At 33.7% G+C, this 16,110-nt stretch overlaps 4 protein-coding genes and 1 pseudogene across 4 annotated transcripts; 3 read left to right on the top strand and 2 right to left on the bottom strand.

Moving 5' to 3' along the window:
* The first annotated feature begins 909 nt into the window (after positions 1 to 909).
* On the top strand, positions 910 to 2,709 carry LOC120175572. The gene is made up of 2 exons (XM_039182167.1): positions 910 to 1,104; positions 1,568 to 2,709. The coding sequence occupies exon 2, from the start codon at positions 1,705 to 1,707 to the stop codon at positions 2,692 to 2,694; it is 990 nt and encodes a 329-aa protein (XP_039038098.1). The 5' UTR covers positions 910 to 1,104; positions 1,568 to 1,704; the 3' UTR covers positions 2,695 to 2,709.
* A 658-nt stretch (positions 2,710 to 3,367) lies between these two features.
* LOC120175573 lies at positions 3,368 to 4,227 on the top strand. The gene is made up of 2 exons (XM_039182168.1): positions 3,368 to 3,967; positions 4,057 to 4,227. The coding sequence occupies exons 1-2, from the start codon at positions 3,374 to 3,376 to the stop codon at positions 4,129 to 4,131; spliced, it is 669 nt and encodes a 222-aa protein (XP_039038099.1). The 5' UTR covers positions 3,368 to 3,373; the 3' UTR covers positions 4,132 to 4,227.
* Positions 4,228 to 4,528: 301 nt separating this feature from the next.
* Positions 4,529 to 5,560, bottom strand: LOC120175509 (annotated as a pseudogene).
* Positions 5,561 to 9,443: 3,883 nt separating this feature from the next.
* LOC120175560 lies at positions 9,444 to 11,248 on the top strand. The gene is made up of 4 exons (XM_039182155.1): positions 9,444 to 9,667; positions 9,851 to 10,074; positions 10,780 to 10,887; positions 11,023 to 11,248. Exons 1-4 carry the CDS (start codon positions 9,481 to 9,483, stop codon positions 11,143 to 11,145), a joined length of 642 nt encoding a protein of 213 aa, XP_039038086.1. The 5' UTR covers positions 9,444 to 9,480; the 3' UTR covers positions 11,146 to 11,248.
* Positions 11,249 to 11,308: 60 nt separating this feature from the next.
* Positions 11,309 to 13,561, bottom strand: LOC120175559 (tubulin alpha-2 chain-like). Its single transcript, XM_039182154.1, has 4 exons — positions 13,395 to 13,561; positions 12,629 to 12,863; positions 12,179 to 12,549; positions 11,309 to 12,092 (listed from the first exon to the last, which is right to left on the bottom strand). Exons 1-4 carry the CDS (start codon positions 13,485 to 13,487, stop codon positions 11,439 to 11,441), a joined length of 1,353 nt encoding a protein of 450 aa, XP_039038085.1. The 5' UTR covers positions 13,488 to 13,561; the 3' UTR covers positions 11,309 to 11,438.
* Between the last annotated feature and the right edge of the window lie 2,549 nt (positions 13,562 to 16,110).

Below are 16,110 nucleotides of genomic sequence, written 5' to 3'. Positions count from 1 at the left end.
TGTTCATCAAGGAACGAGCGTATATGAACGTCTAGACCCAGGATCATCCGAACAGAACGAACAAGCCGTATCCGTTCTAAATATTCTCGATCTTTTGACAATGAACGCTTGATTATATTACTGAAATCGTTGGTGCTCGAACCCGTAACCTCTAGGAATAACAATCATTCCTTTAATCACTAAGATAATTTGATTAAAATAATGGATTCGTGTATCATCATATAGAATTATTAATTACACATTATAGGAGTCCTAGATTAATATATAGGGTAAACTACGTATATAGTATATAAACTATCAGTTTTGGTTTGTATTAATATCTAAACTTTTAGTTTTTTCAAAATTATACCTAGCGTTTTGTTTTCATTTCATTTTAGTATCCCGCCGTTAAAAACTTAATGTGTTAAGTACTTAAACTATCAATTTTGGTACGTTTTAGTACATAAACTTTCAATTTTTCAAAACTTAACGTTAAGTTTTGAACAGTGTATTAAAATGAAACAAAAATTAAAGTTTTTAACAGCTGGATACTAAAATGAAACAAAACAAAACTTTAAGTATGATTTTAAAATAATTGAAAATTTAGATACTAAAATTCTAAACGAATCAAAACTGATAATTTAAATACTAAATTCTTAATTTACCCTAACATACATGGTTACCGTAATGAGTTGATTTTTTTAATTATTTTCTCATTATGTGAATAATTAAATGTGAAACTTATTTTTTTTAAATATAAATAACTCAGGATTTCTTTTTATTAATTTAACTTTTTTAAATTTAAATCAAAAGTCAAGAGTAAAGGTGGGGTCCAGTTCCCTAACGTTCAAGATCCCAAAGTCTTCTCTTTTGAACATAGAAACTAGCCGTTACTTTTTTCTTTCTTTGTAAACCCCCCCAAACCTCATTCACTTTTTCACAATGACATCACCGGCCAAGATGTCTTCTTCTTCTCCGTCATCGTGTAAAATGAACTCTCACCTGAAAAAATCTGAACTCAACGATCCTACGAGGAGGAGTTTCAGTGGAAACTCTTTTGCGAAGCCGTCGTTATCACGAATCGCAGAGCGTTTAACCCGACCACTCCGGCTAATAATCCTTCAGGTTCTGTTTTCTTTTCCGGTTTCTTGCTTTCTTTCTTGGGTTTTCTTTAGAGATGTAATTATATGTGTTTGTTAGGGTTCTAAACATTTTGTTAAAAGAGTTTAGATGGAATATGATAGGGGCTAGATGTGTTATTTTTCCATTTAAGCAAGGTGTTGAAAAGACTTGTGTTGAGTTAACTTTTAAAAGTGGCTAAAATTGCAATTTTAGGAGCTTAAAAGTTTTAAATTTTGATTTTGGGAGGGATTGAGGTTGCAGTTTTCCCATCTAACCAAAGGGCCCCTGCATGTTTTGAAAATACACATTTTGAAGTTTGAACCATGATAGTTAATCCAAATTGAACTGAGTTCTAATAGGAAGAATCGTAGTAAGAGCAGTTGCAATAGAGATTTTCCTGGGAAACAAACAGTGCTAGTTATGGTTTTGACGTACTGATGCTATGTTTGTTTTTATTAACTTCCAGATTTTCCTCGAAGACATTCCACTAGCCGAGAAAGTGTAGCTTCTTTACCTGATCATGGCAAGGAGAACACCCGAGACTCGAATCCGAAACCGACGAGCCTCAAATCATCTGCTCTTTCCAAGGGTAAGAAGAATTTCATGTCACCGACGATCTCCACCGCTTCGAAGATCAACACATCACCGAGAAAGCAAATCTTGGTCGAGAGAAATGAGTCAGTTCAATCTTCTATTTCATTTTCCAATGTGAAAGGCCTAATCATGGAAGATAACGAGTCAACACCAGAGATCGCTTTGCAGCAGCAGAAGGCATCGTTCTCCGATGTTAAAAGCGTCATCATGAAAGATACCAAGTTGAAACCGGAGATTGGTCCAAACCAGAAGAAGGTTTCGTTCTCTGATGTTGAAAGCATAATCATCCAAGGCACTGAATCAACCCTAGAGATCAGTTTGAACCAGGTTGTCTCATTCTCTGATGTTGAGAGTGTCATTATGGAAGATACTGACTCGAAACCGGATATTGGTCCGAACCAGAAAAAGGTTTCGTTTTCTGATGTTGAAAGCAATGGATCAATCCCAGAGATTAGTTTGAATCAGAATGTGACATTTGCTTTCAACGATTTAACTCTACCGAACTCAAGTCATGATTCACAAATTAGTCACCATGAAAATGAGGAACCTTTGAAAGGCGACAAAGATTTTGATTATAAGGAGACTGAGAATGACTCTGATCCGGTACCGGAGACCCTTAAAAAAGAAAAGGATTCAGTTAATGTGGATCCAACCTTCAAGATTAGTCCTAGAGGTCCAATCTCACCATCCTGTCCTGTTTTAGCCTCATTTGTTTCAGATCCATTGATGGTTCCTTATGACCCTAAAACCAACTACCTTTCTCCGAGGCCTCAGTTTCTTCATTATAGAACGAATCCTCGAATTGAGCTTTATCGGGAAAGAGAAGGCGTGCAGCTTGATGAACTCTATGCGTCTGAAAGCTATTCAGACACTGATGTTACTGCAGAAACACCGATCGAAGGTTCACAAAGAGATTTGGAGATGTATCTTCAGGAGAAACAATGGACGAAGAAGAAGACAAGGAGGAGCTTCATGTATCCGAACCAAGCCCGAGTTTGAAGACTAAAAGAATGTCTAAGCCACGTTTTCCCACCAGATCAAAGTTCATCACTCTGCTTCTGTTTCTGAGTTTTGTTTGCTTTTCAGTTCTAGTGGTTAATTCTCCTGCCTTTACTCATGGAATTGAAGAAATAAGCAACTATCAGGTCCTGCTAGAAATTTCAGAATTTGCGAAAGTGAACTTCGGTCGATTCACTCAGAATCTGCAGCAAAGGCCAGCTAGCTTCTTGTCTTATGTTTCAGAAATCGTTTCTGGTTCAAAGAAGTGCACAAACTGATCCTGTTCAGTATGCAAATTTGAGTCAGTCGATGGAGGATCATATGGTTGAGGGGCAACGAATGTTTGACTCCAGTTCAACGGAGCCGATATGGGAGTGATGCTGGAACTGAACTACTTGATGACAAGCATTATCAAGAGATTGAACTAGATGAGGTAGTAGACGAAGATGATAATGAACAAGAAGACCAAGAGAGTGCAGCTTCTGAAACCTCGGAACTAGTCTCGGAACAACCTGATGCAGTGCAGCAAGGGATTGAGGATGAAGTTATTGAATCGGATGAAGCTTCTGAAACCTCGGAACTAGTCTCGGAACAACCTGATGCAGTGCAGCAAGGGATTGAGGATGAAGTTATTGAATCGGATCGGGACCCTGAAGGTGGCTTGAAAAACAAAGCTGAAATGTCGTTCCCCGAAGAAGTGAAGTCCGAGTATCTCAAAACTGAAGATCCCAAAGGTGGCTTGAACAACATCGCTGAAACGTTGTTCCCCAAAGAAGTGAAGTCTGAGAATCTCAAAAACGAAGATTCCACCGACAACTCTCAAAGTTCTGAAGCTGTAGATATAGTTAATGGGCAGGAAGGACAATTTCTCTCGAGTAATAATGTGATGGGTTTTTCTTTACTTGTGTTGTGTCTATTAGTAGCTTCAGCTTTCATCTACACAAAGAGAGGAAAGCCCGAATACAGTCCGGTTTCGGTTGACTCGAAGGATACAATCCTCGAAAAAGTATCCTCCAAGAATTGGCAGACCTCATCATGTTACAGCAACAGAATCAAGGAATTGAATGAGCCATGCCCATTGGAAATGAGTAGCTCCGAGAGGACCTCGTCGTCTTACAGCAACAAAGGAGGCAAGAAATCAAATCAATATCAGAGCCAAGAAAGGAAAGCTAGGAAGGCCTACAGGAGAGAATCTCTTGCTTCGTCGGATTACTCGACGGGTTCACCTTCCTATGGCAGTTTTACCACGTATGAGAAGAAATCTAGCAAGCATGTAAGTTACATCATAGCTATCTTTGTTATACTTGTCCAAAAATAAGATTCTGTTTCTTACACTTTCTGGTTATATTTTTGGTTTTGAAGGCAGGAAGAGATGACGAGATAGTTACTCCTGTTCGACGTTCAAGCAGAATACGAAGCCAGGTTACATCTCCATGATGATGATTGAAAAATTATATCTTATGTCTGTAACAGTTGCACTGCTGTGCATTTCTAGTCATTAGATGCTGACATAGATTAGAGGTCAATCGTACTGTGAACAAATCTCATTCTTTTTTAATCGAAAACAACTTAGGCTTTCACCAACAGTTATTGATACATTAACGAAGCAAAAACAGAAATTATGGCAGTGCAAGTTGGATTCATAATGTCTCGAAACTACTAAAACAAGCTCGTATCGATACTTTCTTAAAGGGATCACATTGAAAGCTTTCACTAATTCGGGTTTACGATAGAATTTGTCATAGATAAAAAGAAATGTACATAGTACTTGGAACAAGAAACCTGTAATCCAATCATTTCATATGATTCAGCAGCATATGGAAGAGAAAGAACTAAGAGAACTGATTTATATTCTAGTGTAATTTGCTTGATATCAAAATCTAATGGCAACTAAAAGCACCCATACATACACGTAGTGACTTGAGCAAAGGGCAATCGTACCAGTCAGTAACTGTGGAGGTTAAAAACTATTTTCGGTTTTTGTCAGTTCTTCCATGCTCCGAGCCACACTGTGTCGATACTTCTTGTATGATAATTGGTATCCTTCGATACCTGTTAACAACTAACTCATGAGCTTCTTCCTGTACTTGCTCTTCATGAAAGTAAGTAGAAAACCCGTAAAAATGGCCTCATAATCTGGTATTTTGCCGTACCCTGGAAGAGCACACGAACGAGAAGTGATTAAACTCGAAGTGCATCACATTAACGGTCATAAAACCAGCCACAAATTGAAAAAATGCTTTCCATCTACTTACCAGGAAAGTAATTAATGTCGATTACATAAAAAACATCTCTTGTCCCACACTCCCTGTTCATATCTATATTGAACAATCGAATACCCTGTAAAAGTACAAAAATGTATAGTTAACATGCACTGATTAAAATCATACAACTCCGTCTGCCTAGCTTGATATCGTGAAGTAAATAACTTGCCAGCCGGTGACGGAGCTCCTTTGAAAGTCTCTCCGGCAAAGGCAGTGGAGGAAGTTCTGCAACAAAAATGAAATTTGAATTCGAGTTCCACATATGGAGATAGTATACATGCATACCGTATATTAGTCACATACCAGCAATGTGAGGGTCCAAATCTGCATCATCAGCAGAAGCAGCAGCCGATGAAACCCTCGGAAAAGGAAAAATACCAGGAACATTTGCAAGCTGACGTTTGGACCTTAATGGCATCCCCGACAATGTAGATTTTAAAAAGAATGCCACCCGTGGTGAGACAAACATGGATTATATTCGAATAACTTGTAAAAATAAGGGTACAGAGAAACCAGTGAGGTTCAAGAATCCACTGTGACAATGTACCATGGTTCACAAACTCTTGTAGAACCAATGGAGGCTCGAGTTTAGACAGAGAGGACCAATTATTAATTTAGAATGCTAAGGTGATGTATGTATCATGTTAACGAGTACCCGATTAAGCATTATTCTATGACCCGAACTCGATCTTATCTAAAAATAAAAAACTTTAAAATAATTGAGTGAATAACATTATAATGACCCCTCCCTCTCTCTCTCTCTATATATATTTTGTGTTTACAATGTGTTGGTTAAACTAAAACCGGGTGTAAAAAATATTTTAGGGTATATTATGTATTTAGAGCCTAAACTATCATGTTTTGTCTGTTTTAGTACTTAAACTTTTAATTTTTTCATAATCATACCTAATATTTAATTTTTATTTCATTTTAGCACCCCTCCATTAAAAACTTAACGTGTTTTCAGTTTTGATCCGTTTTAGTACCTAAACTTTCAATTTTTTTCAAAACTTAACGTTAAATTTTGAAATGGAAGTACTAAAATGAAACAAAAACTAAAGTTAGGTATGGTTTTGAAAAAATTGAAAGTTTAGGTACTAAAACAGACCAAAATTTATAATTTAGGTACTAAACATATCATTTACCCAATATTTTATGTATATTCTCAAATTTTGTTGGTCATTGTCGTTTTTTTTCTTTTTATATTATTAAATATTAATATTTATATATTTTATAATTAAATTCAAATAATTTTTTAATAAGCTAAGTAATAAGTTCATATTGGACATATCAAGCCATATAGGACAACTACATGTTACAAAAGGTTGTCTCAGGAAAGGTGGATTAATATACAGCTAAGAAACGGTGTGACCGGAAACATAATAAAATACTTAACAAAGTCGATTTAACGTTACTGGAAATGTTGAGTAATAATAATGTCAGAACTTCTCCATGTACAACGCTTTGACACATACATAGTTATTCAATAGTTCTAAATATAAACCGAACAATCAAAGAGACAACGGTCATATATTTTAAGGTAAATTATACGTTTAGTACTTAAACTATCAGTTTTAGTCCGTTTTAGTACCTAAACATTAAAAAAAATAAAAAATGTTAAGTTTTTAACGGTACTAAAATGAAACAAAAATTAAACGTTAGATATGTTTTAAAAATAAAAATTTAGGCACTAAAAAAGATTAAATTTATAATTTATATACTAAATACGTAATTAAACATATATATTTTTCTTTTTGCCTTTTCCGTAGATTAGGTTTACATTATAAATAAGCATAATATAAAAAAATAAGCCCCAACGTTTATTAAAATAATTATTTTAGACTGTTTTTTTTCTAGAGCATTTTGGTCATCAATGTTTCATTTTAGAACAAGAAGATCCTTAGCATTTGAGTACTCAACGAGTAACCGTTTAGAGGTAAATTACACGTTTAGAGCGCTAACCGTTTAAATACTAAACGCGTAATTTACCCAAATGATAATTTAATATTTATTAAAAAAAATTGGATCCTTTGAGAAAACAATTAATTTTATTTATACTCAAGATTATATAAATTTATTAAACGAGAAAAATACTATTCTCCCTCCTTAGCGTACACGTTAATATTACAGTTTAGTCACTAATAAGTCAGAACCAATCGTTCCTCCATACTTTTAATGTGGGGACAATGTTGACATTTTATTGGAATTATCGTCATCGGCGAACCAATAATTTAGATAGTTAAGAAAAATAAAAGGTAAACTACATCGAATCACACTTAATTATTTGTTAATGTTACAAAGATACAGATTTTTAAAAATTATAAAATAATCACTCAATTAATAGATGTCAAAAACATGTCATTGGATCGTTAAATATCAAGTGACTTACTGACGTTGAGTATTTGATTCATTTAAAATATTAAATTTCATAGAGTTATAATCAAGTCACTCAGTTAAATTATTGTAATCAGTGGCAAATCCATAAAAAAAATTATAGGATGGACCAATATAAACATAATAAAAATACAAGTCTATACCACACAAATAGATAAATGTAACAAAGTTTTAAAATGGTAAAGAATTGTAGGTACATGCCACAACTTGGCTATCTATCTTTTTATAATCTTATATTATGTAATTAGTCATTATACTTTGAATTTTTTTAAAATATCATTAGATTAAAACATTATTACAAATATTTTTAATCTTTGAAATTTGTATGATTTATTAATTTAGTCATATTATAAAATAATACAATAAAATTAGTTTTTTATATTTTAAAAATTCTTCAATTTAATCTTTGTTGTCCTGAATTATTTGTTATTCTCCTATAAATATTATTCTAATTTCATGTTACTTTTTTAGTATGATAACATCAATTTTTTTATTTGTTTATTCGTTTGGTTCAACTGTATCGCAAAAATAATTAAATTGATAAAATTTTAAATATAAATAAATAAATTTATTAAATTATTTTTATTTGAGACAAAAACTAATAGAATATAAGGGGATTAAAAATGTTATTTTAGATGGTGGGTACGAACCACTTATTTCAGTGGTTAAAGGAATTATTATTGTTTCTGGAGGTAACGGGTTCGAACACCAACGACTGCATCAGGATGATTAAGTATTTATTGTCAAATGATTGAGAGTATATTTAGAACAGATACTACTTGTAATCACCTTATCTTAATAAAAAAAATAGATGGTGGGCGTTTCAACTTTAACGATATAATGACCTATTTATAATATATTTCAGGGTAAATAATGTGATTAGTACTTATAGTGTCAATTTTAATTTATTTTGGTACCTAAACTTTTAATTTTTTTTCAAAAGCGTATCTAATGTTTAGTTTTTGTTCCATTTTAGTACCGTCGTTAAAAACTTGACGAGTTTAATACCTAAGCTATTAGTTTTGGTTCATTTTAGTACCTAAACTTTGAAAACATTCAAAACTTAAGGTTAAATTTTGAACATAGGTACTAAAATGAAATAAAAACTAAACTCTAGGTATTAAATGTGAAATTTACCCTGATTTTAATTTTGTCGTCTATTTGTAACTTTTAAAAAAGTGGCATATTTGTTACCAAATACATAATTGAGTGACTTGTAGTATATTTTACCCTTTAATTAAACTTCTATACGGTGAAAGAATAAATGGGTCGGATGATAGCCGGGGTGATTAAAAATCATCTCGATTCGAAAAATTAATTTTTTTACTCAACTCGATTAGAAAAAATTTGACTTAAATTGAGTTCGAATTATAATTTTATAAATTCGAATAGACTCGAAACAATTTCAAATTCAAATCTAGTTATAAAATATAACTTGAATAACTCGAAATTTTTAGTAATTAGTAAATTAATTTTCAAGTTTAAATCGAAGTTTGAGTTGAGTCTCTCGACTTTATATGTTATATGTGAATCACATATGAAAAAATATAAAAATATATATATATGTATTGTATATGATTATAAAATATCATTAAAATTAAAATTAAATAATTTCATAATATTATAACTATTTATAATTAAATTTAAATAGAAACTCGAAAATTTAATTTGACTTGATTCGAAAATTTTTTAAATCAAACTCGAGTTATAAAATAAAACTCGTCAACTTAAATAATTCGAAATTTTTTAATCGACTTAATCGAATGCTCACCCTAACTACAGCCTACGAGCCCAACTGGCACCGCCCACCTCTCCCACCACGTAGGTTAGCAACAAAAAGAACCTTCATTGTTCATTCTAACGTACACCCTGAATGATACACTACTAAACGACCACCACATCCTCGCCGCCACTTGCGCAGTAGAAACTCACTTTGCTCCTCAATAATTAAAATAAAAAACCAAAAAAATCCAAAAATAAAACATAAAAATTATTTTCCTTTCTTGTACTCAACTGTTAGCTAGAAGAAATAATCTAGAATTTATAATTTCTTGAAAAATCGGAAGTTGTTTCTATTTATAATTAGTTATTTAAAGCAGAGAAATTAAGGAGAAAAAAATCGAATAAAATGGCTTCCCTGCAGATATCGAACCCTGTGTTTTATTCCATTTCAATTTCCCAGTCAAATTTTCCCGGAATATCTGATTCCAGGAAGAGAATTCTAAACTTTCAGAGAAGTAGAAGCCTCAGGTCCCTCCACAGCCAAAGATCTAGAATCTGTTGTGCCACTGAAGAAGGTGACAACAAAAGCAATGGTATGTTCTTTCAATTTCCAGAATCCAGAGTTCTTATATTTTTTTACCCATTTTTAATCGTTTACTTTTCATGTTACTTTGATTTAAAAAATGAATCCTTTATATGTAGTTTTCGAGTTTGCTAGGTGCTTATTAGTTTCGACGAGGGTTTATGAATTGGGTATTTTCTTTATTTCTGAGTAGGTGAAGAACCGACTGAGTCAATGTTTATGAAGGAGTTGAAGAGGAGGGGGATGACGCCCAATTCATTGCTTGAGGACACCAAAAAGCCCAGATTGGGTGAGGAGATGGAAGTAGGGGAAGAAGGGGGAAGCGTCTCGAAAAGGAATGCTGTGTCGACTGAATCCGAAAAAAGCTTATCTAATCAGAGGGAGCGATCGATGGAATTGAACAGCGAAGGCCTCGAGGTTGATAGATTTTGCTCTATTGATTTCAAACCTTAAGGCACAATCTTTCTTAAATGATTATGTTAATGGCCTTTTCTTTCGTGAGCACTTTCATCTTGCTTATGAACACTTATCGTCGCTTTAGCTAGTTATACATAGTTGTACTTTATGCCATTTTGTGCAGTATGAATTGTAATGTTAGTTTCCTAATCTGAACAAGCCAGATTTGGCCTTTAGGGTGTTACCTAGGGTTGTTTCTTTGCTTAAATTTTGAAGGAATACGAGAAACAATTATACCGTACGTTGTGCCCTACACCTGAGCTTACGTTTACTGCAAAACTTTAACACAACCATTCTATGAAGATTTCATTAATCGCATTTTCTTTCGTGTGCTGCTTCATCTTGCTGATGAAAACTTGTCATTGCATTAGTTAGTTATAGATGATTGTACTTTACAAAATTATGTGCCGTATGAATTGTAATGGTAGCTTCATAATCCGAATAATTTAGATTGAGGGAGTGACCTTGGATATGTTTCCTTGCGTGATGACATTTGAAGAACCGACACAAACATTCTCTCTTTGTTTGTACTTTCTGCTGCTATGAAATTGATCCAACAGCATTCTGTTTAGTTGAGCAGTTCCATCATCAACTCGATCTTTGTCATTGCATATTAATTTGTTCACATAAAACTAACTGTTCTGTCATGGTGTGATATGTGTTCAGGGGCTAATTCCGCGGGCTAAACTGTTGCTAACACTGGGAGGAACTTTCTTCCTCAGCTTTTGGCCTTTGATTATCGCAACCATAGCGTTCTTTTCTGCTCTCTACTTGGTAAGCTCTACTTTCACTCTTCATTTAACTGTATAAGTACTCTTCCTCAGCTTTTGGCCTTTGATTATCGCAACCATAGTCATTAGGAATTTGTTTTCAATAAAGCCTATATACTAATTGTTACCTCATGGGCAGTATTTTGGACCGTCTTTCATTCACGACGGAAGTACAACCTCTGTTGCACCGCCGCAATACATAGACCCGTATACGCTTCTGGAAGATGAAAGGATACCTCAAACATCCCCTAATGTAAATTGAAGGAGAACAAGTGTTCCACCATAGGAGAATAATTTCATTCCATCTCCTGTAATTATGTCTTTGTAAATACCATATTCAGTTGCATTTTCACTTTCAGCTTCAACAGGTGTCTGCCAAAGTGCAATTGTTAAAATTATCTTATGGGTGAATTGAGACAGAAATGCATTATAAAAAAATCCATAGTTTCGTTCAACAGAGTAAAACAACTTAGGTATCATATGTGCTTCGAAGAATCGAAGTTAACACAATACTCGCGCGACATTAGAACAAGTCGTTGGGTCGAACCTATTTGTTTAGTACTCATCATTGTCTTCCTCGTCACCCTCGGCCGACTCAGCACCAACTTCCTCATAATCCTTTTCCAGTGCGGCAAGATCCTCACGAGCCTCCGAGAATTCGCCTTCCTCCATACCCTCACCCACGTACCAATGAACAAAGGCACGCTTGGCGTACATGAGATCAAACTTGTGGTCGATGCGGGAGAACACCTCGGCAACACTGGTCGAGTTGGATATCATGCAAACAGCTCTCTGGACCTTAGCAAGATCACCACCAGGAACCACGGTGGGTGGCTGGTAGTTGATGCCACACTTGAATCCGGTGGGGCACCAGTCCACAAACTGAATGGTGCGCTTGGTCTTGATGGTGGCAACGGCAGTGTTGACATCTTTGGGCACAACATCACCACGGTACATCAAACAGCAAGCCATGTACTTGCCATGACGAGGGTCGCACTTGGCCATCATGGAAGAGGGTTCAAAAGCACTATTGGTGATTTCAGCAACTGATAGTTGCTCATGGTAAGCCTTCTCGGCAGAGATGACTGGAGCATATGAGGAAAGCATGAAGTGGATTCTTGGGTAGGGGACCAAGTTGGTCTGGAACTCTGTTACATCGACGTTCAATGCACCATCGAACCTTAGTGAAGCAGTCAAAGAGGAGATCACCTGAATCACAAGGAAATATATGTCAAGCCAAACCATCAACACAAAGATAACATGAGCACAGAAAAGGGCCGAGGGTTTTACAATACCTGAGAGACAAGGCGGTTAAGATTGGTGTAAGTGGGCCGCTCAATGTCGAGAGAGCGCCTGCAAATGTCGTAGATGGCCTCGTTGTCGAGAAGAACAGATACATCGGTGTGCTCCAAAAGAGAGTGAGTCGAGAGAACACTGTTGTAGGGCTCAACAACAGAAGTAGAGACTTGGGGAGATGGGTAGACAGTGAAACCCAGCTTGGATTTCTTGCCGTAATCAACAGACAAACGCTCCAAAAGGAGAGAACCAAGACCAGATCCAGTGCCTCCACCAACAGCGTTGAAAACAAGGAACCCTTGAAGACCAGTACAGTTATCAGCAAGCTTTCTGATACGGTCTAAGCACAAGTCAACGATCTCCTTGCCAACTGCAACAAGTAAAACATAAATTGTTAGTTACTGTAAAAGAAAATAACTGAATGATGGAATAAGGTTTAAAGAATTTACTGGTGTAGTGGCCACGAGCAAAGTTGTTGGCGGCATCTTCCTTGCCGCTAATGAGTTGCTCAGGGTGGAAAAGCTGGCGGTAAGTACCGGTCCTCACTTCATCAATAACAGTGGGCTCAAGATCAACAAAGATGGCACGAGGAACGTACTTCCCGGCACCAGTTTCACTGAAAAAGGTGTTAAAAGCATCATCACCTCCTCCGACAGTCTTGTCACTTGGCACCTGGCCATCAGGCTGTTAACAAACAAGTGACAGCTTGTTAAATTCAAATATAAATACCAAGAAATAAATAATATTTTACATCTTTCTATTATAAACCTAGAAGGCTAGAACTAGACATGCTTTACATTTCGATAAACTAAAATTCAGATTAGAAGCCAAATAATGCCGCTGACTGTAGCAGATCCAAGCGAAAACGAAGTCAAACAATCATCTAAGAGGCTAAAATGATCACATTGTTCTTGGAACAACCTAATACTCGAAATGCTTTACTTTTTTATTTTCAAAACCAAACTCCAGATCTGAAATCAACTAAAAAAAACACTCTCGGTACTATATTCGAGAGGAAACAAAGCCAAACATGACAGTGAATACTTAAAATTCTCAGATCTAATGGAAAATCAAGCAAATAACTAAAACACAATCAATCTAAGCAGTTCAGAACAAAATGAAGTTACATGTATCGTTACACCTACACGGAGAGACGAAAAACATAGACCGGAATCAAAACAAAAAGGCGTGCGTGGAAGGAAACAAGAATGATACCTGAATTCCATGTTCGAGGCAGTAAAGCTCCCAGCAGGAATTCCCGACCTGGATACCGGCCTGACCGATGTGGACTGAAATGCACTCTCTCATCTTCGCCTAAAGATTTTCGAAAGCAAAGCAATGGAGAAAGGAAGGTGGAACTTGAATCGAATCGAAGGCGTTTATTAAGACACCTCCGGATAGAATTTGAATTTGAAATGCGATGAATGTTTACGGAGTTGATATGAGTATTTAAAGGGGGATATTTAAGGGTAGGGTGTGGTTAAATTAGGGCAGAAATGATGACGTGGTAGAATATTATTGGGTTTTCGTCAACCATGGTTAGTTGCATTTTCCGTTTTTTTTTTTAAGTTTTTGAATTTTGCCTCCCGTTGGAATGGGTTGTTTCAAACGACCACCATTGTTTATTGGTATAATGTTAAAATTAGTTTTAGCTTAAAGCAAAATGATCATTTTGTTTTTTATTTTATTTTTTGAGTATTTTGGTACTCAATATTTTTTGGTCGGGCAACAAAACTCCTAATATTTGACAGAATAATTATTTTCCTTTTATTTTTTTTTCTGGGACATTTTAGCCTTTAACGTTTTATTTTAAGTTAAAATTGCTCCTATTTTGAAGCATTTATTGTGTGTTAACTAAAAATTTTCATCTATAAAGGGAGTTTTTTGTCCCAAGTGAAATATTGAGGGAACCAGAATAATTATTTTAATAAACGTTAGGGGTTATTTTTTGTGTTATGCCTTGTTTATTTACCAAAATTGAATTTTGATTAAAAAAGGAATTTTGAAATTTGAGGAAAAGTTAGTATGTAGTAATAATCTTATTTATATCTATTAGATACTCAATGGTTTAAATCATTAAATATCATATGTTATATTGTTTACGTTATTTAATTTTTATTTATTTTAATTAAAATATTAACTTTTGGTTTTCACTTCAATTATATAAGTAAAGGGTTAATTCACTAATAGTGTGATGACATGAATGATAGTTACTGATGTAGATGTCAAATCAAAACGACATCATTTTTTTGTGTTTCTGTTCTAATACTTCGTCTTGATTAATTTGGATCGACTCGGGTCGCATATTTTAATCTCACGAATATCGTTTGAGTTTGTTTATTCCATTTCAATATATGCTTGTATGCAAAATCGTTAAAAAAAATATGTATTGGAACGATTAAATTAGCATACTGAAAATCTAACACAACTTCAATTATAGCATCACGATCTATGTACAGTCAAGTCTATATAAATTAATAATGTCATGATCACATAATTTTATTCATTTAAATTGGTGTTAATTAATCGATAAATTAGTAAATTATTAGTTTAAAGAGATTTATTCGATTAAACGAACCTACTTTATTCTTCATAAGAATGGAGCTGATACAATGTTTATGCAAACCAATTACGCAGAAGGAAGCACTCATAGCGACAACATCTCTTTACAAATTTTTGTTGTAGTATAAGAACGTAACACCTAAACTTTTAGATGCAGTAAGAAAAGTTAGAGATGAACTATAGTATATTTAAATTTTAAGAAGAATAAAACAATAATAGAATCATAATTTACTAAGTTATTTTAGTTATATTTGTAATTTTATATAATGGTCAAAAATTATAATTTTATTACGACCCTTTAAAAATGTATTACACTCAACTACACCCTTAATCGAACTTAGAACATTTAAGAATAGCAATTATTTTTTTTAACCATTGAGGTCGTCTGGTTCGTGCTTTTAATGATTTTATTTAATTTGGTATAAAAAATAATATATATAGTCAATTATAATATGGGTACCTTGTTTGCTTAAGAGTCAATATGACTCTAGCCATGTTTTGTGTTAGATTTTCTTACGTGTGTTGCTTTCTACTTTATTATTATGATTAGGGGTAAATGTATAGTTTAATACTTCAACTCAATTTTATAATTTATTTGATATTTAAGTTTATGAATTTATGCACGAATCAGGTGGCCTCCATAATAAAAGAATTGTTATTATTTTTTGAGGACTTGGGTTCGAGCACCATAGGAGTTAGGGGTATGAGCATTCAATATCGAAAGATTGAGAGTTTATTTTTTAACATATATTACCTTGTATTTACTCCAGACTAATAAAAAAAAATTATGAATTTAACTTCAATGACCATTTTGTATATAACTTTTTTTATTACGAGATATTTAAATTTGATTTTTTGTTTAAATTTACATTTATACTTTTTAATTAATTTAAATAAAAGAAATTCTGATAATTAATTTGACAAAAAAAATATAGAATTGGATCTTAAAATTAGATTCAAATATCTAATTTGATTAAAACGTAAAATAACAAAATAAATCTAAAATCTAAGTTATATATAAAAAAAATGTATATTAACTCTATTCTGTTATTGCCTATGATTTTGAATAAAATAACATTATCTTAATAAAAATATAGAATTGTTTATATTTTACATTTTGAAAAATAAAATAATAATACTATTTAATCAATTGATTGTATATCACCAGATAAGAACTCAACTTTGAGATATATCTTTAGGTTAGACCATATTGTAAGATAAAATTAAAGACATTTCTATTATTGATGAATTTCATTGCACATGTTATCCCATTCTCTCGGAGTTCCTTTTACAATATGTTTCTTTTTTAATTTGTAGGTTTATAAAACTGCATCATATTTCGATTATATCTTAAGTCGAGTTCGATCGA

This window comes from Hibiscus syriacus, unplaced genomic scaffold, assembly GCF_006381635.1.
Source record: "Hibiscus syriacus cultivar Baekdansim isolate YM2019G1 unplaced genomic scaffold, ASM638163v2 tig00112206_pilon, whole genome shotgun sequence".
NCBI classification, from domain to species: domain Eukaryota; kingdom Viridiplantae; phylum Streptophyta; class Magnoliopsida; order Malvales; family Malvaceae; genus Hibiscus; species Hibiscus syriacus.
This window is presented reverse-complemented; position numbering and strand designations above follow the sequence as displayed.